Raw genomic sequence first — 24,052 nt, 5'->3', positions numbered from 1 at the left:
TTATGCAAATATAGGACAATTTTCACCTACAGTCACAGGCAGGTAGATGGCATTTATAGACAATTAAAGAAAACTGAAGATGCAAAACCCTCTGAGCACAGATGAGAGCAGGAAGCATGAGAGTGATAAAACAAAGACAAAGCCATATAGTGTATTAAGGAAACATTAAAGATAAATTATGAAAACTCACAAATAGGCACAATAGTACATAAACATAGACTGTTTGTAAACGCAGTGACTTACAGCGACAGCACCTCTACTGAGCTGTCAGAGCAGACGCTACTGTTTGCCATCTCTAACACTGAGAGGCCACTACATTACTGCAGACACCTTCATCCAGTGCAATCTAATACTTCAGGACTGTATTTATGAAGCTTATCATATGCAGTTGACAATCCATCAAAGAGGTGTTGAAGCATCTACAGGGTCACTGTGACCCTGTAGATGTGGATTTGAGCGTTTTTAAAGGTTATTTCTTATATGCCCGTCAAGTTGCAACATAGAGGGCTTAAAAAATGAAGCCAAAATAAACGTGTGAAAAATTCAAGTTCCTCAAATGCCCACTTGAGGTTGACTCACCCTTAGACTTGAATATTTTATTTTATTGAGGCTTAGATTATACTCAATTCCTGACAAGACACGGACCGCTGGACTGCCTAGGGCTCATGCTTAGCTGGTGCATTGTAATGTAAATTCTCCACGGATGAGTCTGAGAAGTCATGCAGACACGTGCACCAACCCTCATGCTTACTCTTTTATGTCACTTAGACCAGCGGTCCCTAACCCCCGGGCCATAGACCAGTTCTGGTCCGTGAGTCGTTGGTACCGGGCCGTGAGAGTTGAGGCTTGGGTGCGAAATTTATGGTTTTCAGGGTTTTTCTCAGTTTATATTGTTATTTTTCATTGTTTTTGTCGTTAACTCGGTTTCCTTGGGTCTTTTCCCATGTGTTATGGATAAATCTTCTTCTGTTTGGTACCGGTACTGGTTTTATTTATCCGCGACACCCTAAAGGCCGGTCCGTGAAAATATTGTTGGACATAAAATGGTCCGTGGTACAAAAAAGGCTGGGAACCGCTGACTTAGACCCAAGAGGACTCACGGACAGCAAACATTTAATCCCAGTTTAAAAATTTAATTGATGCAGATGATAAGACCAACAGGTAAATGCTAGGCTAATTTGAGAGAGGTGCAATTAAACGTATCAATGGGCACTCTAATGAGTCAGTGCAACTGCTTTTAGTAAGTTAAATTGTAGTGCTTATTAGCAAGTGTGCATTGCATACGGGTGGTACCTTGCTCGCCAAGCTTGCCAGCATTAGCAAATAGTCGACCCTCTCGTTCAAATATAGTTACTAAAGAATAACATGGTGACAAACTGGTGACACGGCGGCTATTTCTATCTTTTATATACAGTCTATAGTCATGGATTTTTATGGCTTCACTGTCTGAGTTGCAGTTCCAAATGTTTTTGTAAATCCTTGCCATTTCTGATGTCCTCTTTGTGCTCTACAGGTTATGGGTCACACAGTATGTTTATGATGTTTAAGTGTATTTATCTATACCAGAGGTGGGCAATTCATTTTCCAAAGGCCACCAATAAGCGGAACTTAGTTCTGCTCAATATTAATTTTAGTTCTCTAGAAGCCTACTGGTGTGGCCTATTGTTTCTCATGTGGCCCCTTGGGAAAATTAATTGCCTACCCCAGATCGACACAGTCAATAATTGGAAACCATCTGCAGTAAAATACCCTTTTCACAGGGACTCTTACAAGCTTTCACTTAAATCTGCAGGATAATTAGCAGCTTATTGATGACCTACTCCTGATACTTTCGCCTCACAAGCTGACACTTCTCTGTCACAAGTTCAGCAGCTGACCCTGCTTCTGCCTGTCTTCCCCCTTGTTTCCCCTCCAGTAAGACCCAAACATGGCCAGTAGGGCTTGTGGTAATGATGATGGTGGAAACTGGATACCTTGCGGGTGGAAACCAGAGCAGGACACAATACACCATGATAAAATTCCTGAATCCACGCGCCAAGTTTCCTCTTTGCCTCCTCCTTCCTCTCCACTTTTCCACTCCCATGCTCCCTCTCCTCTGCTTTCATTTCCCTTTACTTTCCTTGATATGTGATACAGCGGAGACGCTCGGGTTACAGTTTTTACAGCTCAGCCAGCCCAGTGCTGTATACATTCCTTTCTCCCCTGTTTCTTACCCCACTCTCCAGCGTTTCATATCCCCTCCAAGCCCACTCCTCCTTCTCCTAGATTACTCACCGAGGCTTATTTTACCATGGCGCACATTAAGCAGCCAGATGAAGGAAACACTGTCAGACTGTTTAGTTTTTCAGAGGAGTATGATCCCTCAAAAGGGCACATTGTGTGCCTCACTCTCTCCTTCTGTGTTTTCCTCCAGCTTTGGTTTGTATTATTGAAGATGAGGGAATCTTAAGAGGAGACGGGAACAAATCAGGTCTGTTTTTGTTCTGAACAGAAGAACCTAAAAGTTTTCTGCAGAAAATCAATACTTTTAAACTCAGGACTTGGTGTTCTGAAGGAGGCAACCATCATGCAACTCTGCAGCATTATATTAATTAACTGCAGCTCTGCAGGGAGCATCAGAAAGCTGAATCCAGGTTTTGCATATGCCAAATTACACTTATTAATCATGGTATTTAAAGTGAAGGCTGCACGCAGGTGGAACTTTCTACCACTGGATCAGTGTCTTAAATTAATTGTGTATAGACAACAGCTTGTGTGATGTAATGAGAGTTGAAATCCAAGGTTGTGTAAGGAGCTGCAATCGAACTTGTTTAGCCTTTTAAAGGTGTTTTGACACCTTAACCACATCTGCTACTCCCTTTAGTAGCTTCCCCTGGTATTGATGGAGATATTGGAGTTGTCACGAGGCGGCATCACTTTTCCCTCCACACCATCGGCACAGCTCTACAGTGTATCCACTGCACTGCCGTACGCATTTATTGTCATATCTTAAAATCCACAAGCTGCTGACAGCTTTATTTGCTCACATATTCGAAATTTAAAAAATAAAAGTGATGACAAATTAAGCTGCTGCCATTCAAATGAGATGTTTAACGGGCATGACACCTCTCCAAAACATACAAGAGATGTCAATTCTGCTGAATCCTGAATGATGACCCGTGTCACAAAATCTGTCATCTAACAGCAAAACACAGACCTGCAAATAAAACATCATTTCTGACTGATGACTGGCATCATATAATTACTTGGTCAAAGTGATAAATTATCAGATGAGACATTCAGTGTGATTTTTTTTTTTTAATTTGTGTCTTTTGCGAATAGATTTTTAGCCTGATAGCTGACGTCTGAAATAATGACAGAACTGACAAAAATCAAACCTAGACTTGTGCTACAGAATTTGACAGGAAGACACCTCCTTCTGCCTAAAAGGCAGCTGGGAAACATTGGGCACATTTTAAAAGCTCCTCTGAGAACACCTTTAGTACTAGAACTAGGGAAATTTCTCCATGGAGAAAACCCTGCCTGACACACACCCCACCCACCTCCACCACCACCACAACCCTGCATCCCTCCCTTCTGCCATCAGGACCAGACAGAGAGAAAGAAAGAGAGAGAGAGAGAGAAGAGAGAGAAGAGAGAGAGAGAGAGAGAGAGAGAGAGTGAGTGAGAAAGATGGGTTAACTTTATTCTTCCTGAGAAAATGGGTCTCATTTCATCACAAAAAAATGTGCATTCAATTAAAATTCTGTTACAGCGTGGACTCTCCTTCCTCTAGGCTTACAATGAATTTTATCTGACAAACAAGGACTCTGAGAATTAAAAGTGAAGGCATGCATCTGTTCAAGCAAATGCTGGCAATAACAGTAGATTGCACTGGTTTGAAGTTGTGCAAAATTATTACAGTTTACTGCTCCATTCTTATGCATCTTTGACAGCTGCTTTGTTATCAGTAAAGTGCACATTACCCTCTTTGTACAGTTAAAAATAATAACAAATAAATAAGTGAAGCAGTGACACGTGAACGCGGGGGTATTTTGGAGGGGTCTACATACAAAAAAGCTCTTTTTTATTTATTTATTTTTATTCCAGGGTTGTTTCAGGACTCGCTCAACGCCAGCACCCTCGCATCTCCTCTGACAACCTAAGAAAAAAAATTTACAATTGCCGCAGTTATTCTCGGTGTGATCACCTGCACATTCATCCCATAACCGTGAAAACACCGGGTGCTTCTGCGTCTCCGGCCAGATGTGTACAAACAATGAGGAGATGTAGACAAAGCGGACACGCAGCCTGTCTCTGTCACACACACAGACGCCACGAGCACTTTCTTTTCTTTTCTTTTTTTTTGCTCCATAATGAACCACACGGAGCTCGCGGCTCAAATATCACAATGTGTACCGAGCGAAGAAAAAAATAGAAAACACAGGAATAGAAACAACGTGTGTTTGAATGTCGACGGGGGAGAATCGTGCAGGTCGATCCCGGGAGACAATGTGCTCTTGTCGGGTGCATAAAGCTCACAGACGCACATCTGGATCACACGCCTCTGGGCAGCTGGTCAACACACTAGCAAAAGCACACACACAAACGCAGGCATACAAAAACATCTCCAGTCAGAGACAAACCCACAAAAGCATCGCGGGGAAACCAGTGTTCCCCCATTGATTTACACTAATTATGCACATTGGCCGCTCTCCCCTGCGCTGTAGTGTAGCAGTATTAATAGTAATAGTAGAAGCTCTGTTGACGCCTTCACTGACGCACTGGATTTTCCATTAACTCTGGGTGAGCCATGAAAGGCAGGGCACACAAACGGATAGATTATGCCATGAATTGAAGCGACAGTATTCCTCCACTGACTCAAAACTTAATAGTAGAGGAGTAGCTGTGAATGGGTGCCGCATCCATTGTGCAAGGCGGTATTGGCAGGCTGCGCTTAGAGCCTGGCGTTCAGCGTGGATGTGACAATAGAACTTGGATAAATCAAAACATCCTAAATTAAAGTTTCACTATCACGCAGCCAATTGCACTTCAGTGCATCGTATTTTCTTTCACTGCCTGGCTAGTGCTTCAACACACATGCACGCTCCTCACAGCCACTCCACGCGTAATCACATGCAGCTGGGCACAGATCCCCCTTTACCTTCATCTCTTCATTTATTTCCCTTTTCACTGGGTGAGCTGGTTTTCGGCTTCTTTTATTTTCCGGAGGTCTGCCCTCTTTTTCCATCTCTGCCATGTTTTCTCTGTGATACTTCTGTCAATATTTGCGGTGAGGAGGGGAGAGGAGGGGTTGAGAGAGGCAGCTGTTTACAGTCGCCAGACGGCGGGTGTCTTGCAGCTTTTCAGCGGCCCGTGTGACGCTGGTGATGCCGCCGAGGGCTTGCGGTGCCCGGCTAAGTCAGCCATCTTCTGCCCGTATCCTCCACGGTCCGTGCGCCAGTGGTGAGCCGCCTCTGTGAGTCAAAGGAGAGGTTGAGTGAGGGGAAAAAACGAGACAGGGGGAGGGGCGTCCGCTGAAACATTATATGACGCGTTGATGATCAGAGGTAGGCTATTTCTTCTCGCTTTCCCATGGAGTGCAATCAGAGCAGTCACATCCACTTAGCGGTGCTCCCTCATGGTGACAGTCTGTAACCAGCAAACAGGTGCCCCCACACAGTCCTCCAGCCTTTTCAGGGGAGCCTGCTGTTGGTCATAGCAACATTTAATCATGCTGTTAGTTCCCAACCCTTCTCCTTCAATCATTTAACACCACGAAATCAAAGTTTCAGTGCGTAGGAAGAAGTGAGCAAGTACAGTGGGTGGAGAGCTCTGTGGCGCTTCAGTAGGTCGGCCAGTGTTGCAGGGGTTCAGTGAAACTATGTCTTTTTGATTTTCCCTGCAAAGAGAATTTTAGAGAAAAGTGTGGAGCAGGTGCATAAATAAAGTGTGTGTGTGTGTGTGTGTGTGTGTGTGTGTGTGTGTGTGTGTGTGTGTGTGTGTGTGTGTGTGTGTGCCGTGCAGACAGAAGGGAAGTGCAGCGTGCCTGAAATTAAGTTTCCATCTGGCCCTCACAGTGTTGCTTTTTCTCACTACTTTCTCAACATGCAAAGGACCAACTGAGGCCACGAACTGTGTCATTTCCATTTACTTTTATTTATATAGCAACAGTTCACAAAAGTGGCCATCTCAAGAGGCCTTATAATGTGACTCTATAATATTAAGATCTCCCTTCCTCTTTAACAGAACCAAGCTCACAAAGGAGGAAGTCACATGCCACGACTGGTTGGGGTGTGAGGAGAAAGAGAGAGAGGCCACAAACAACAAACAGGACAAAACACAAACACAAACTTAAAGAAAGAAAAGATGGGGAGAGCTCGAGAAATCTTCAGTGCATCATGCGAAGTATGCCAGCAACTTGAACCCTAAGCAGCATAAATTAGAGCTGGTTCAGGGTAAACAAATCCAATCCTAATTAAGCTTTATCAAAAAGGAAAGACTGGAGCCTAATCTTAAAAGAAGAAAGAGTGTCTGTCTCCTGAACCCAAACTGTGAGCTGCACGGTAGCTGAAGAAGTGTTCAATGCCCATTGCACTTATGGGAAATTCTTAAAATATATCTTTGATATCCTTGAATTGCCTCATTAACTGACAGCTGGGATATGCTCCAGAATATTCAAATTCAAATTCAAATTAGATAGATAGATGCATGGATATAGCAAAGCAAAGCAGCAGTTATCCCCCCCAATGGTCAGATGGTCTACAAGCAGAGCTTGGCGATAGTGGTGGTATAGCCAGAAGCCAGCTCGGGGAAGTGTGGAAATGTGCTGCAACTCAAAGACAAGATGAGCACAGAGTTTTACTTAGTTTGAGGTTTATTCTGATTACACCTGTTTGCAGAGACTTGAAAGATTCATGAGAGTGATACTACAGAAGTCCTACAGGACATTTCTCTTTCCAATACAACTGTGAGCACGAGTCCAACAGTTTAAATGTAAATCAATTCCAGAGCTGATCTATACAATGTGGTTTCCACTATACTGATCAATCCTGTTTACTGCAGTTGTTCCATTACCATCCAATATTCTACAGTAAAAAAAAAATCTGTCCTAATAAATCACGGTAGGCCATATTGATTGAGTCTGATTGTTCCGGAGGAAAACATGTATCAGCTCAGTATACACATTATCGCATATACTGTACATTCATGCCGGTACATGCTGGTCTTGCAAAGCTCTTTAAACAAGACAATGTGACTGAATGTTTATAAATTGTGTTTTTTCCTCATGTCTAAAATGCATCATTTTCTTTGTGTCATACAAAACTGATCCAGCTGCCCTTTACTCTGTGATATTTCTTTGAATACAAGGCCGTGAGGTTCATGCATCCCTCTGCCTTAAAGTGGAATTACAATAAGGGAAGCTGCTGAGAGTGCTGCTGCTGCTGAGGCTGCTTGTGGCATAGTGACACCCATTTGAGCCGGAAAATCTGCAGGAACAGGAGCTGTGAACCGTGATGTGGGGTCAGGGTGAGATGACTTGTGTGTTACATGCTCTTGCCATGCCTTGCAAAGTGGCAGCTCAGCTACATGACAGGAGCCCTTTCTTTAATGTGCTCCCCCAGGTTTACAGCAGTCTGGTTTAGTGTAATTTAAATCTAACACTTTGAAAAAGGGCTACAGTCGAAGTGAATTTTTGATCGTACATGTAAAATCCACACCTGTGTACACCCTAAAGCAAATTACTGGACTTAAGGGTACATGTGTATAATTTTAAGGTCTTTCAACATCTGGTCTGTGTTTGGCCTAATGTAAACCAAAATTCTGTAAAACTTCTAGTCTTGGATTTTAAAATTATACCTTTATTTAAGATGCATAAAAACATTTAATACAACTGACAAGTTTAATTCTTTATCAGTCTGAACCGTCCACTCATATCTGAGCTCACTGACTTACTGACTTCATAGTGTCTTAGATTCAGCTTTTTAAATCATATTCTTTTAGTTCATTTAGACTTTTATTTAGATAAAGTATCTTATCCAGATTTTTCAAGGTCCTTTAAAGTCCTGTCTAGGGTAAAAGAGAAGTACCTTAGAGGGTACAGCCCAAATGCATCTCTAAAGATACAATAATGTACTTTATTTTCTCAGAGTGTGCAATCTTACATGAATCAGTAGAATTCTGGTACAAATTTGCTAAAACTAAATTTGATCCTAACCTTCTTTGCTCAAAATCACCAAAAGGAATACATGGCTCAGTTACAAAGTGCAGTTTTCCTACTGCCTAAACACAAGAACGTTGTATCTGTGTGTGTTTTGTAAGTGGCTACAGTAAAAGAGGATGCAGCTCTATGTTGTGTAAGCTGTCCTTGACAGACTTCTCTGCAGTCCTGTTATAAGCAGATGGAGGAGGATTCAATGAAAGCTTTGTTAAACCACTGAGGCTGTGAGGGCATTACCTTATCACACTGTGGAACGGTTATATAGTCACAAAGATTGGGTTACATGAACTGCAACATGAGGACGCTCACTTTTCATTATTACAGTTTGAAATCAGTTGATATTTTCAAGGGGTTTTCCTTAGCTGAAGTATGTGACATGACATTAAAATTCATGGTTTTCTTATCTGACATTTGCCTGAATACAAACACATAATAAGTTAGGGAAGGCCTAAACCACAATTTAACCAAAAGTGAGTGCATAGTGGCCTAAAATCTCAGGAAGTATGTCTTTAAGTTGCTGTAATCTGACTGAATATGAAACTCACAGCTGTTTGAAGCAGGAGCAAAATAATGTCACTGTCAGTTAGAAAGAAAGAAAGAAAGAAAGAAAGAAAGAAAGAAAGAAAGAAAGAAAGAAAGAAAGAAAGAAAGAAAGAGGGCTGCTTTTTTACAAAACTGAGGAGAACTGATGTTCTCTAATGATCACACATTACATATAAAACACATTAAATCACAGAGCAGTGCTGCCCTCATTCAGCAGCTTTACAAATGTGTATGTAATAACATCCAACTCAAATGGAAAGCAGATGGGCCCTCACATTAGCAGACCACAGACACTGCTCTTTCTGCTATGCAGAGACCTTTCTTGATCTTTGCTCACTTCTGGATAACACATGTTAATGATAACTTAACATTTTGACAGTTTACAGTTTTGCTTGTTTTAAAATAATTGTTTCTATATATTAGTAGATTATCTTACATTGTTTCAGGCTCAACTAATTAAGTCATTTGTAACCTCTGGATTTTCATTTCAAAAATCCAGAGATAAACAGGAATGGTTGTACTAGCTTGATTTCCTCCAAATAGAAAAATCCATCTGTTTGATGTGATCTGGGGAGATCTGGTGGATGGGTCAACACCACGTGGTCTTTGATATGTTCATCAAGCCATTAATGAGCATGTTTTGCAGTCTTGCTCTGAGAGGCTGTTGCTGTTGGTGAGTGCTGTTGTCATTGATGTGTGTGGAGGCTTTTATGGTTAAACAGCCCACAAAATATTGAGCTATCATTGTGGAGAGTGACGATAGATGTTTAGTTTAGGTGTTAAAGTTTAGTTTTGATTAAATCAAAAACACATTTTTTTACTTATTTGGTCAGTATTTATATTTTACTCCATTCTGCTTCAGTGTCTTCATTCAGACTTGTGGAAAGACACTAAATAACATATTCATTTACATCGGTCAGTTTCACTGGCGCCAGCATACATTCCAGTTTGATTCCTACCAACACTCTGAAGGTCTGTATTTACTGGTTTACTCACCTGCTTTTCTGATCCTGGATTATAAAACATTTTCTCTTAAAAAGCTGGTGCTGACAGCAGTGCAATTTTTAACAAGTGACCAAAAAAAGATTAGCTTATTAATTACACTATAACAACAACAATAACAACAATAACAATAATAATAATAAAAATAATAATAATAGCTCACCTCTGCATGCTTATATAAAATAAAAGTATTAAATTTAGGAGGAAAAACCATGACAAACTTACCATAAAAATAGCAAATTTGTGAGACAAAAGTGTTAAATGAAAATAATCTCAACACATGTATAGTAAAAACTAAAACATTTTTTAGTCAATGAACAATATGGATTTTTTTCCCGCAACCGACCTTTGGTGTTTTCATTATTTATTTATTTATTTATTTGCTGCCCATAAGCCAATTTCAGGTGAGCATCTCAAAATTCTGACTCACTAGGTCTAAATTTTGAGTTACATTTCTATGAATTTGAACTTACTCAAAAGGAAGTTGAAAATTGAACATACTCCGTAAAAGTAAAACATTACTGACTGGAGTTACCTTTGCCTGGCAGAGGCAGAAGCTTCTATACAGTTCATTTTGTACGGTTAGGTTGGGAAAGAAAATCTCACATATCTACCAATTCAGTGACTCTAATATGGCGCTGTCACTAATATTTTACTGTCGTCACATGTAGGGTCTTGCCGCTGAATAAACTGTGTCAAAATAAAAAATAAATTTTTTTTTATGATATATATACTCACCTTGTGATATTTCGATTAAAACACCGCCCCAAACTTTTAAAATACCCCTTTTTTAAAAAGGAGTTTGGTTGGGCGTGCTCTCCGGAGCAGGGGCGTGGCGGAATGTGATAACAGCCCTAACTACGTATTTCGACGTAACGTATCACGTGTGTAAAAATGGCGGCTTGCAGTGGCAGGTCGTGGGTAGTGAAATACAACTGTATATTCTGACTTTGACTTTCTGTTTGTTTAGTTTCGAGATTATTTTTTACGTATTTTTAAACGCGGTTCGGCTCAATGACATGTGGCAGCATTAGCGGTTGAATGAGCGGTTTAAACTTGCAGTAGCTGCTGTCAGAAGCAGCTGTGGGCTACTCGAGTGTTTTTAAGTAGGAGAGAAGATGTTTTCACCTTGTTGGTCACGACTGTCCTGCGTGGCTTTGTCCAGCCGAGGACGTCTGAGGACGCTGAGTCTGTTCTCCAGCTCTGGATCCTCAAACTGGAGCAAAGTTGTCTCCGATGCTGAGAAGATCGTGGGATATCCGACTTCCTTCATGAGCCTCCGCTGCCTCCTCAGTGACGAGCTCAGTAACGTTGCCATGCACCTGAGGAAGTTGGTCGGCACTCAGCACCCTCTCCTCAACACTGCCAGGTAAACACCGGGTTCACCAGGTCCCCATAAATACAAAGAAACACAAAGATAGCGAGTTTATTATAGATAACTGCAAAAAATAAAAAAATAACATCTAGAAAATGCAGCTAGCTAAAATACGTTAAAAACTTGATTTTTAGGGAAATATGGGAATAAAGTGCGTAATTTCAGTTTTAACTTGAGGGGTTTAAAAATAATTCTGCATTACTACTTTAGGTGTTACAGCTATTTCAGAGCCTCAGATGTATTTAGACGAACTAACATACCTTTAAATAAAAGCATTGTTTATTTTCTTGTCGTATCTTTGGCAGTCAATGACCTGCTGGAGTCTAGAACCCATAGAAATCACCATATACAGCATTTCCTTCCTTTAGATGCTTTACTGCCTGTTTATGGGTCTCACTGCCCTCCGTTTTGTATTTAATAACTGTACAGGCATACTCTCTTGGGTTGAGATCAGGTGACTGACTTGGTCATTGAAGAATATTCCATTCTTGGGTTGCTTTTGCAGTGTGCGTCGGCTGATTATTGATTTCCCCTGTGGAGCTCTGTCTGCAACATTTGGCTGAATCTGAGCAGAGAGTGTAGCCCTGTACACCTCTGAGGTCATGCTTCTCTTCTGTAAACTCTACCTGTGGTGCTGGCAGGCATACATGCCCACGTCTACACCATGTTTGACAAATGTGATATGCTTCAGATCTCGGTGCAGGTTCTTTTAGGTGTTCTCTGTTAAGGTCTAAAATGGCTTGCCTGTTCTTGCGTGTAACCGGTGGTTTGCACCTTGCTGTAAATCCTCTGTTTTCATTCATGAATGTAGTCTTGAATGTAGACTGTGACATGTCCTCCAGAGTGTTCTTGACTCAGATGTTGAGAAGATGTTTTTCTGAACCAAGGAAATTCATCAGTTGTCCTCTTCGACTTTCTTCTGTGGTCTTAGACATTAAATCTAATCCAGAGATTTTATTTTATTTCATTAGTTTGCCATGAAATAATGATAGGACAGTCCAAGCCAACTGTACAACTGCACTTGACCTCATTTATCCTCGTATATCCTTTCATTACTCTGTCACCGTCAGGTTACAGAACAGCTGACCACAACCAGCAGTTATTGTTTGGGGTTTTTTTTTTTGTTGTTGTTGTTTTTTCTTTGAGTCAAGCAACAGCCGATGCGTTGAGAGTGGAGTTTAATTATGTGTATTTGGAAAAGTGCATACACGTAAATTTCAGTGCTTCATTCTTTACATTTTGATGCAGGGGTACAGGGAGGACTCACTTTAGTCTGTGGTCAAGTGTTTGAAAGTGTCCATAGTTTGATGTGAATACTATAATATCATAAGTAAAGCCAGCTAATAGCCTGTTAATTTCCCAGCTTTGACTGCAAGACTGGCAGATGCGAGGAAACGTATAAACCGATACTAAATGCATTACTCTGATTGCTGTTCTGTCTTACAATAACATGTATTAGCTACATGTGACATGATAGCAACTGTAGGCTCTTCTGCTAAGAAGTTTGGCACTAGCCTTGACTCTGAAGTGTGGAGCTCTCTGCAGGAAGAAACAAATTAACCCTCATAACAATTCAGCAGAAAATTTGCTGTATGTGAAGAGAATGGGGCCACTGGCTGAGATTTAATAAAGACTGAGTTCTTGTACAAAAGTGTTTTTGGGCTGAATTTGGTTCATTTAGTTGCAAGAAATATTTGGAATGAGCAGGATTTCTTTGATGACTTAAGGTGCAACACTACAATTAAACATGTTAAAGATATAAACTAATAGAAATCACCCCGAAACTCCCCGGTTGGTTACCTAAACAGAGGATATATATCTTTGTATTACAAATTTGCTAAAATTGTAAGGGCAACTATTGCACCAACATAATTTTGTAGAACATAAATCAGGTGCAAAAGTTGTTTTTCCAGTTTTTTAACGTGTTTAATTCAAGGATTTTTACAAATGTATCACCGCATGAATCAGAAATGCAAAAAAAAGTCAATTACTACAAGGTTTTTAGGTATAACATTGCTCATAAATAAAGCTCAGAGTGATTTTTTTTATATACAAACACCTCCATAAAAACTTTTAAGAGTATAGACAGGAAGAAAGAAGTTTGTGTTGTGAGTCTGTACCTCTTCAACCACTCCAAGTCTCTCACCCAGTTCTGTTGTCCAAGTTCAAATCAGTTTCTTCCCCAGATCTTTTGGATATATTCTCACACTATTATCAATCAATCCCTTTCATCTGGCTGTAGTCCAGATTACTTTAAAACATCCAGGGAAACAATAATTCGAGGCCAATTTCCAAACTCTTGTTTATTTCCAAACTCCTTGGCCAAAGCTGTTGCTCGTCAGCTCCAGATTGTTGAAGGAAACAGTATCTTTGCTTAATTTCAGTCTGGTTACAGACAGAACTACAGCACTGAAACCCTGCTTGAGCCTGGTTGTGCTGGAGGTTTCTTCCTGTTAAAAGGGAGTTTCTCCTTTCCACTGTTGCTAAAACACTTGCTCAAAGGAGGGTTTGGGGGGGGGGTTTGCCCCATAGGTGTGAATGTGCGAATGGTTGTCTGTCTCTGTGTGGTGGCCCTGCGACAGACTGGCAACCTGTCCAGGGTGTACCCCTCCTCGTGCCCTATGACAGCTGATCTAGGCTCCAGGGCCCCCCGTGACCCTGAAAAGGATAAGCGGAAGCGAATGGATCGATGGAAAAATGCCACTGCAGGACAAAAGCTTAATCCAAACTGTGAAGCATGGTGGTGGAACCATCCAGGTTAGGGTCAGCTTTGCTACTTGATGTGTGTTGTGCTTTGTAATTATTGAAGGAGGAGAAGAGGAAAGCGGTCCATGACCTGAAGCTTAGGAGAGGTTGTCTAAGTGAGGAAAGAGGATAATGATCCAAAGTTCAAAAGAAACTTGTTTTTAGAGTAAGAATCAGAGTCCTGTTCTGAAGAGGGCTGTTCAATCAAGACATTTCAGACCCACTGACTCTGTTTTTCCAACCAGTGAATTCAATAAAGACACAAAAATCACAACTGTGTGATTTGCAACTTTATGTGTCTGTCTATAATAAAGATTTATTGTAGCTGAACCGCAGACAATATTCTCAGTTCACAGTCCAAAAGCTTTTTTTAATTTTTTGCAACAGTTTATATGGTGCAAAAGCAAGTTCAGAAATATGTTTGTCCTTCATTTACGTCCAGTGAAGGATTTTAGAGGAAGTGACTAAAAATGCTCGGCACTCATTATTATCCCTGAACTTTATCCGGGGAGTTACCTGAACTTTGCTTTATCAAAAGAAATCAGGAACAGCACTAAGGAAAGAAAACAAGAAGAGTCCTCGAACTCAATCCTGCCATGCGGACGGGTGTGTTGGAAACAGGAACCCAAGGGTGTAATAACCTATACACCTAAATCTGATATGACAATCCATTTGGGTGTTGTAGCAGCAGGGGGTGGGGAGGCTGTGGGGGGGGAGGGGTGTAGCAGACCTCTTGACAGTCTGACTCCTCACTGTCAGCTTGGGTTGGCTGGTTCGTATTTCCCTCTGTGTCTCCGCCATAGACGCGCGGCAGATAAAAATATCCACAATAGCAGACAGGCAGACCCTCGTGGAGTTGGGTTTCGGTTTTTCCTTTCCTTTCATTCTCAAAAACTGCAGCTCAGCTAACTTCACCCCAAAGTGTGGAGTTACAGCGAGAGGCCTGCAGCCCAGAGAGAAGAAACTTTATTTGCTTTAAGGACAGTCCTTGAGAGTTTGACTTCGACTAGAACTCCCTTCTACTGGCTTCTACTCTTTGCATGTGATCTTCAGCCCCCACAGTGGGCATGACTGAAGGGTTATAACATAGTGTACAAAAGAATAGATGAGATAGGCGGAGGTCTTTTGAATAGTCCAGAGCAAGACAAGAACTGCTGAAGAGACAAAAACACTCCCAATAGCAAATATGTGAACAAGTAGCTGCTGCCAGTGTTTAACCTTCAAATGTGTTATAAAAAAAGACTTTAATTTGTGTTAAATTAGAAAAAAGAGGCTAGTTTCCATTTTGCATAGGCTGTAGATTTTCGATGGAATAATGTGTTAAACAAGGACTAGTGACTGATCGTTTTGCAGCAGCACTTTCTTTTCTTTTCTTTTCTGTTCTGTTCTGTTTGTTGCAGTATCATAAGTGCCCACTGGGATAAATTAGCAGAAAGGCTAAGAATAGTGTTAATAAAACTAGCTGATAACTTGCTTCACTAGCTTCACTCTGTCATCCAAATACCATCATTTCTGACTCTAAAAAACCCCCCAAAATGCTAACGTTGAGTCCAAAATCAACTTTAGCATTTATGCAGGCTTTGTCCATTTTTTATATACAGTCTATGCTGTTACCACTCTGCATCCAGTTCCAGCACTGCAATTAATTTATTTTCTTCCACTTATCCAATTCAGCATCACAGGGGATCTGGAGCTTGTCTCGGCTATCAAAGTGTACACCATGGACAGGTCGCCAATCTGTCACAGGCCTAACACATAGACACAGGGAACCATTCACACTAACATTCATACCTATAGTCAATTTAGAATTACAAATTTGGACTATTTAAATGAATTAAAATGTACACACATAAATGCAAAATGACAAATAAAATGAAGATGAGATGGTGCGCTTAGTTGCTGTGAAATGTGACAAAACATTGAAATCTGCCTTATTATTTTTATCCATTAAGTTTGGTTGTGTATAACTTGGCAAGAGAATCAGTTTTTAATTCTTCTCTGCTCTACATGATAATTTTAAACTACTGAGAAGAGAAAATAAAACATCGACAACTGCCTCTTACCTGGCCCCTTTAGAAACGTATTGTTATTAGTTTTTGCACAATAGCTTTAGGATATTTCACTTTCATACTGTGAGTATTTACAAAAGTGCCGACCTAAAAAGTATATAAAGATGGGCCAAAATTGGTGTGAAGAAACAGAAAAAGGATTGGTACTCTTTCTTAAAAAATATTGGAGAAAACCTCAAACGCTATGGTTTGGTTCAACTTTAAATGGTAGTTTCAGCATGTGGCATAGGTGGTCATATTGATTGAAATGATACACACAATAGTTTGAAAATGTCACATTGATCAAACCACTTTATGTCTTAAAGAATTTTTTCTTAATACTAAATGCAGAAGGACCGTGGATCACAGAGAGTCGAAGAATCAGTGGATCCTTTCAGTGTTATTAAAAGCAGCTACACATTGTGCTTTACAGTGAGGAACTGCCTGCTGTACACCTGACTTTATGGAAATATGAGTCAAATCCTGGAAACCGGTTTAAACTGTTAGTCAATACTCTAAACATATCATCATCTTAATGTATCTGCTGTGCACTGTAGAGGCAGATGCATTGCATAAAATCTGTTAAATCCTGGCAAACTGGGGGGGATAAGGCAGACACGGGATCAATACGACGCCACATGTGAGGTCATACATTTGCATGCATTAATCCCTGCCGGTACTGGACGGTGGCTAAAGTTCCCGAATTCCTGGGCTGCAGTAGCAGAGCAGAAGGCGTGGTGACCTGTTCGCAACCCTTTTAAAATGACAGCAGCCCATTTCTCTCTTTCTGCTCCCGCTCTCTTCTACCACATCATCTTTTTGCCCCACCCCCTTTGCACCCTTTGCAGGAGGGCCTTTGTGATTGATTGATGTATGCTGGTGCGGATGTATGCTGGTGCGGATGGTGACATAAATATTAATATCATCTGCCACCCTCAGGCCACAGGCTTCCCTGGACTCCACAGCTTCATAATTTTCGCTCTCTGGTCGGTTTAGCTCAATGGGCCGTGCTGCTGCGTTCATCAGCGCCCCGGTCTCAGCAACTATTTTCCAACTGGGTAGAAATTTAAAGTAGCCATAAATAAATCTTCTGAGCTGCGATGAAAGACAGCCCTGCACAGTGTCATCATAAATTTCTGGAAACTGAGGTGTTTTATGTGATTGGGGTTTTTTTTTCTATTTCTTTTTTTTTTGGAGGGGGGGGCAAAGCTCGGGGGCATTTTTCCTCCTGGTAGCACAACACTGTGAATCACTCCTCTTTCTTTCTTCTGTCATCTTTTCACGCTTTCCCATTTCTGTCTGGCCTCTATTCCCTCCATCTCCCTCCGTCCCCTCCCTCTCTTCATGCTCCGTCTCTCACATCCACTATCTGTCTAGGGTTCCTCCGCCACCACCGCCCCCCCCCCCCCCCCCCCCCCCCCCTCTCCCTCTGTGGCGCAGGGGTGGGTCAGAGGGTGGGGGCTCGAGGTTGGTAAGGCCGCTGTCTGGGCTTCGAGCAGAGGGGGGCGTGGCTGCTCGTCTGCCTCGGAGCCCCTAACGAGAGCGTGATTCATGGCACAAGGGGCTCCCATAGGGACAGGATTAGAGGTGCTCTGTCTAACCGCTCCCCAGAGAGACTAAAAAGATATTTAATCTGCCCACCACACAAGCAGCTACCACTGGCCTCTGTGTGTTTGTGTGTGTGTCTTCGTGGGTGTGCGTGTGCCTCTGTGAACACCTCAGAAGATTGTTGGTGAAGGGGGTGGGAATACCACGACCACCTCCATCACCACAACCCTTCAAATCCAAAAGAAAAAAAGTCCTGCAGTAAAAAAATTATCATTTTTTTCTTGTTATTTTCTGTGTTCAGGAATAAAGTTTAGCAGTAACTATAAATTAACATGGCATTAAATGAATATGCAGAAGTGCGATACTACTGCTGCATGCAATGTGCAATATTTTGAAAAGCTCCTTTGTTGGATAAATAACACTTCTGATCAGAGAAACAAATATGCTGCATGTATGGGTGTCTAACAGTAGGGATATCAAAAATATGGTCATCTCTGAATGTGAGAGCAGACCTACTGTTTTTGCAGGGCAACCAATCAGAAGAAGTGTGATCTTAGAAGGAGGAGGAGCTAAAACATCTTATTTTAGACAAATGATGAACTGAGAGAAATACCAAGATAAATGTTGATTATTCTGACTCGTGCACATCTGCTTTATTACAGTAGATAATAAGACAATTACTGCTCTGTTTTAGCTGTTTAAATTAAAAGTTTATTAACTGTAACTTTATAAAAGTATTACCATCCCATGCCAGTGGAACATGATGCTTTATATTCCCTAACTTTAGCTTTCACTGCCTTCTAAGAATTAAACCGAGGTGGTGGTGAAGCAGATATTGAGGTCATTCAGATGGCGCCACGTGCACTTTGCCAGATTCCTCTGGGTGGCATCGAATTCAAAGGTGTTGCACCAAAAGTCATTGCTTTGGGTTGCCAGCAGATTGCCACAGTTGCCCATAGTATTTTGCAGAAAAACTAACTACTATCCAAGGTGGAAAAATTGTGTTGCAAACCAAAAATGGAGCAGGTTCACCTGCGGAGTTGTGCCTCATGCCTGCAGCTGGTTTGTGTCCAACTCAGAGGTTAGGATTAGAGAGAGATAGGTTAGGTTTAGGATAGGTTTTTAGGCTTGTCTGATCGGAGCTTTTCACTCATCATTGTCACATGTCGAAAATGTAAGGCAAGTTGACATCACGTGGTTATTGGTCACATGTCTGCAAAACATCAGTAAGTGGAGTAAGCATAAGTGGTACCTGCTACATCTTCCTGTGAGTTTGAACACGGCTGGTTGGCAGAGGTCTTTTTTGGATGTACTTTTGCCTGCGTGGGGCCTCCCAGCGCTCTGGCTTCATCCCAAATTCATGTATTAATTGGTGATTCTAGATTAGCCATAGGTGTAAAAATGGGTGTGAATGGTTGTGCTCTGTGTCTGCCCTGTGATAGACTTCCAGCTGGTCCTGACTTCACACTCTGTGTCTTTGCCAAAACATTGCTGCTTTTGTTGTCACTACACACAATGAAGAGTGCTGCATGTGAGAGGCAGCGCTTTAATGCTGATGCTGTTTCGTTGCAGAGGCTTCGTCTATGACAGTAAGAACAACCTTCAGATGAGGGGACTGGTTGTCCTGCTGCTGTCTAAAGCCGCAGGGCCAAGCCACGCCGCCTCCGATCTCCTAGCCCAAGACATGGTCAGTGGCATCTACCCCAGGTAAATCACCTCAAATCGTGATACTGTTGTGATAATTATGTCTCTGCTTATTAGTAATTAGATTTGGTTAGCAAATATCAATTAAAACACTCGTCTCTGCTTTATTTTTTTCTTTATAATACATAACATGAAAACTGCAGCTGGTTGTTTTTCTCATTGAAGGTTAAATGTTCCACCTTCATTTGCAGTTGCATGGCTGCTAAATCAAATCTGTAACCACACACAGGCAGCCAGGCTTTCACTTTTCATGTATGTGCTGTTCGGGGGGAAAACAGTGGGCAGTGTGAACATCTGTAGCGATGGATCGTAGAGCCATAAATGTGCGTGGCAAGCCGAGCGAGAAAGGCGATGCCACTTTTGTCCCTGCTACATGGCTGCTGAAGGATAAACAGTGAAATAAAATCCTCGTGTCAGGTAATTCTATCTCGTCCTCTGTGGTTATCCTCCATATCAATTCCTGTAAATGAAGCACTACATCATCCTGTGAATATGATGAAATATGGAGACAATACAGGCGCAGTTGCAAGATCAAGTGTTTTGTATTGTATTCGGTTATATTTAGATTCCGGGTAATTGTGAGGGGAAATACATTAGGGAGAAATTTTAGCCTGAAAAATGTACATGAGGTGTGAAAACTTTTGTTGATGAAAATTTGATAATAAAAAAAAAGTACTTTTTTTTTTTTGGTCTAGGGATAGACAAGAAATGTGGCCAAAGAAGGGAAGGGGAATTCTGTAAAGGCTCACGATCACTTCTCAGTCAGTGTATCACGAGCTCAGCGGCCTCCCAGGCATCAGTTGAAACTATAGATGGTGTAAAAGAGAGACGCAGCTCCTGGGACTGAAAAGTGAAGCCGCTGCTGAAATACCTTAAACCTGCATTCTTGTTCATGCCCAACAGGGGGAGACTCCACTAGTTGTAATAAGATTTCTGGTTGTATGGAAGTCTGAGGAGAAACTGTGACCTCAGTAAATTTGAGGCTTAGTCTCTTGTTTGTTTGTTTTTCACGGTGTACTGGGGAAAAAAAGCCATGAAGCCCATTATGTAAACAAAGGTCATTGTTAAGGTCTTTACACACCGGCCACGTAAAATTCGTGCAAATATTATTTTTTTTAATTTAATTAAAAAAATTTATTTGTAAAAACTGATTAATTAAGATAAGAATAGGTGTGTCTAAAAAACCAAGCTCATTTCAAATTTTTCAAACCCAAATAAACAGATCTGTCCAATCGGACCAGACGTACTGGTACTGAACACACAATGACATGGAAATAGTCAAATATTACTGGTTTACCTCGGACACACAGCTAGACTCTGCAAACAATAGCTCACACATCCTGAAATATTGCAAAAGCATTCGTAATACAGCTTCCTGAGAATCGGATGAACCCAGAATCTCTATTTCTTCCTTTCCTGGTTTAGAGACACCAGGACCAGGGAAAAAAACCCCCAGAAAGAAACACCAGGACCAGCTCGTCATTGCTCGATAGAAAAAGAGGATTATGGGTATGCTTACTGGCTAGCAACATAGCAAATGCCAGTTTATAGCCAATGAGCTTGCGGTGTGAGGCTTTCACAACCGGACTTGACTAACAAATTTAGAAGAACAGCTAATACTATAAATAATTTTAAAGCTTTTAAGAAAGGGAACAGGTGCAAAGATTATTCAGTATTACTGTTTTAGCTCTATTATGTCTGCTTATTAAGTTGGGCTGAAACTCCCCGCTGTCACTGGTCATGAGAGGTGAAGATTATATTTTTAGGCTTATATATGCCACAGCCCAGGTAGTATATAATAATATCATATTCCAGTAGCGCTTGGACCAAATCCTCCATCCTCTTGGCTGCTGGAGCTTCTGGGTTTACCACCTTGCACCCAGGTTGTATGCACTCTAACCAGTCATCCCCATTGGGTTGGTTTGCCACTGTTAGCCATTTGAGTGTCATAGCTTTAAAAAATGTTACAGACGTCCATAATTCCGGCATTAATTAGAAGTTAAATTTTAGTATTAAACTAAGATTGGTACACGATTCATATAAATTTGCTCCCCAGAGTATGAATCTGGCATATCTTCGCAAATACGTATTAAACTGAAATCATCATATTCATGTTCTCAACAAAATGCCATCAATTACTCTGGCAAACTGCTTTGAGATGGAGGGAGTTTCAGCCTTGGTTTCCAGACTGGAGGTGTTCAGTCTCAGTTGTTTAGAGTTCTTTAAAATGAGCAATAAAGCCTCAGGGAGCAGCTGCAGACTGTTAAGTCTAAATATGGTGTAAATGCAATAAAATGGCTCAACAAAATCACAAACTTAACACAGCAGTTTATTTTACATATTTAAATAAAAAGTGTTTAATGTGGTGTTGATGCTCTGATGCTAAAATACTTTAGGCAGTGCTCCACAGTCCTCTCAGGCTTCCACACACATATCCAACTAGCAGCATGCAGCTCAGAACAGGGGTGTGGGTGTGTGCCAAGTGGTTTCCAGAAGTGACTGCTGTGTTTGGCGTGGCTATGTGCTGGGAGCCTGAAAGCCTCCTTTCTTACTGCAAGCTGGCACCAGGCACATGTGTGCAGTGGAGCCGCGTCTGTGCAGAAACATCCTAATATTAGAACTAATTGAAATAAGCCAGGCGTTGTGGAGGAGCTCGAGCCCAGCCCCGTTCGGTCTGCAAGGCCGCGAGTTTCTACACAGTCACCTCGTGTTACATCCCTGTGACACCGGATCACCGAATCCAACATGCTGCATTCTCTCACTTGCGTGATAGAGGGTCCGAACCCAAACACACACACACACAGAGCATGACTTGATCACCTCATTTGCACTATTTTGCCTCTTCTCTCTCTCTCTCTCTCTCTCTCTTTCTCTGCCCCCACCTCTCATAAGCTCATTAGCACCTCTGCTGATGGCGAGATGGAAGGATGGAGGGAGTCAGGGTGGGGCGGGTTTGGGGGGTGATTGAAACCTCCGGGGGATGGTCTCCTCCCTCCTGACAGGCAGCATTTGTAAAACATTTCCCACTCTGCTGCCTGACACTGATGATTCACCAGAGCACCACCATGATAGATAGATAGATGGATAGAAACACAGGCACATACATGTACAGTCCAACTTGTACCCACCACACCTCTTAATTTTTTGTGACAAATGAAAACCATGCTACTGTGCATCATGCAGGCCGTGTGATGGACAGGCCACCTCTTTAAATCGCACACAGGGACGCACACAGATCTGCAAGGCAGTGTTTGATGGCGAGGCAGACTGCGGAGGGAGGAAATTGAACAGAACAGTCAGGACAAGGGGCGTGGTGAGGGGCGTTACACCTCTGCAAGATGGCATCGGTTGCTATGCAACTGGGCACCAAAGCTATTTATACATCGGCCCCCTTGTCCCCCTTTTTCCTCCCCAAGCTCTACTGCTGCTGATCAGGTCTGGCAGAGTGGAGAGTGGGAATTTGTATGCACCGGAGTTCGACTGACAGGGGGGTTCTGGTACTTTGTGCAGGAGTTTCATTTTGGGTTTCCTCATTTTCTTCCACTGCTGTTAGAAGTTAAAACGATAAATAATAATAATAATATTATCTCTAAAAGAAAAAAATGAATTCTCACCAATTAAACATTTTGCATTGAACCACATTGGGAAATTAATTATCTACATTAATTCAATCTGATCGATCATCTGCCAGATTCAAATCTTTTATATTTTCTTTTTTTAGCGACTCCCTTCACCTTTTCAAAGATCTCTTGTTTGGCCTTAAAATATAAATAGATAGTTTTTTCTTCCAGCAACCTTTTTATGTATATAATCAAAATAAGCATCCAGAAACAAACCAATACAAAAAAGCACAAACTAAAAAACTGCTCTACTTCCATGAATAAAACATCAAGAATATTTGTAGAAAATACCTGGGTTGGATAAATACTGCATGATTTATAGACATTATTTTTTTTCTTTTTGTTCACTAAACTCACACCTGCACCATCATGCAACTTGTCCACTGGTGGAGGCCTTTTGTAACGGTCAATGTAGCAGAAATGAAAAATGCTGCTGCGGGGATGTGAGACAAAGTGGGGGACCAATCCATGCCCAGGTCTGGGTCTCCACTGACAGGTGATTTAACTTGAAGGACTTCTAGGTAAGTACTGAAAATGTTGCCGTAGCTTGATATAATATTTGTGGATTTTTGAAGAATAAAAAAACAACCCAAATCAGCTCTTTTACTCTAAATAGGGCAGCGATTTTCAAAATGAGCATTATCATGAAAAAATTTGCAAGACAAGCAATTAAGACCATGAACTTCAAGTAATCAGGAAGTAAAATAAAAAGTGGGGTTGTTTTGCCTGCAGACCTCTACATCCTTTTACTGTTTTTTTTAGGTAGGAGAGTCGCCCCCTGCTGGCTGTTTAGGAAATAAAATGAGCATAATATGTTTTTCTGAAAAACTTAAGACTTAAATTTTTATTCACGTATTAACATGATGGGAGTTTTTTGTTTTGTTTTTTGCCCCTTTACGGTTAAAGAATTTTTTCTTGTGTAGTGTACTTCGGAAAATCTGATAAAATAAAATTTTCCCAGATTGTTGCTTTACTTGAAACAATTATGCAAAATAAAAATGATAAATTCATAAATAGTTTTGTTTCAGTGTTTTCAAAATAAAGAACGGCTCTGACAAAAATGTCACTCTGTTTAAAAACTGTAATGTGTCTCGATTGCTAAGTTGTTGTTTGTTTGTTTTTTAACTTAGTAGACTTAAACTGACATTGCTGTCTGGATTTTTTATTCATAAACAAGCATAAAATGAGCTGCTTCATTAAATAAAGTCACTTTAAGGTTGGCCAAATAGGCTCTGAAGTGAGAATCATAAAGTGACATTTTTAAAGC

The 24,052-nt window shown here is 41.2% G+C and overlaps 2 protein-coding genes across 3 annotated transcripts in view; one reads left to right on the top strand and one right to left on the bottom strand.

Moving 5' to 3' along the window:
- Positions 1-5,445, bottom strand: part of sobpa (sine oculis binding protein homolog (Drosophila) a) — a 52,817-nt gene extending 47,372 nt beyond the window's left edge. For both annotated transcript variants that reach the window (XM_085342898.1, XM_085342899.1), the window contains exon 1: positions 5,144-5,445. In XM_085342898.1, the coding sequence (XP_085199024.1) occupies positions 5,144-5,239 (96 nt within the window). In that variant the 5' untranslated portion in view covers positions 5,240-5,445. The remainder of the gene's footprint in view (positions 1-5,143) is intronic.
- Positions 5,446-10,642: 5,197 nt separating this feature from the next.
- The window catches only part of pdss2 (prenyl (decaprenyl) diphosphate synthase, subunit 2), a 33,309-nt gene continuing 19,899 nt past the window's right edge, over positions 10,643-24,052 (top strand). Inside the window, exons 1-2 of the mRNA XM_085343182.1 lie at positions 10,643-11,114; positions 19,034-19,168. Coding sequence (XP_085199308.1) covers positions 10,864-11,114; positions 19,034-19,168 — 386 coding nt within the window. The 5' untranslated portion in view covers positions 10,643-10,863. The remainder of the gene's footprint in view (positions 11,115-19,033; positions 19,169-24,052) is intronic.

The sequence above is a fragment of the Diplotaxodon limnothrissa genome, linkage group LG19, assembly GCF_057381915.1.
Source record: "Diplotaxodon limnothrissa isolate DT_005_m linkage group LG19, D_limnothrissa_male_GT1.1, whole genome shotgun sequence".
In the NCBI taxonomy this organism is placed as follows: Eukaryota; Metazoa; Chordata; class Actinopteri; order Cichliformes; family Cichlidae; genus Diplotaxodon; species Diplotaxodon limnothrissa.
Note: the sequence above shows the minus strand (reverse complement) of the source record. Positions and strands in the feature narration are given on the sequence as shown.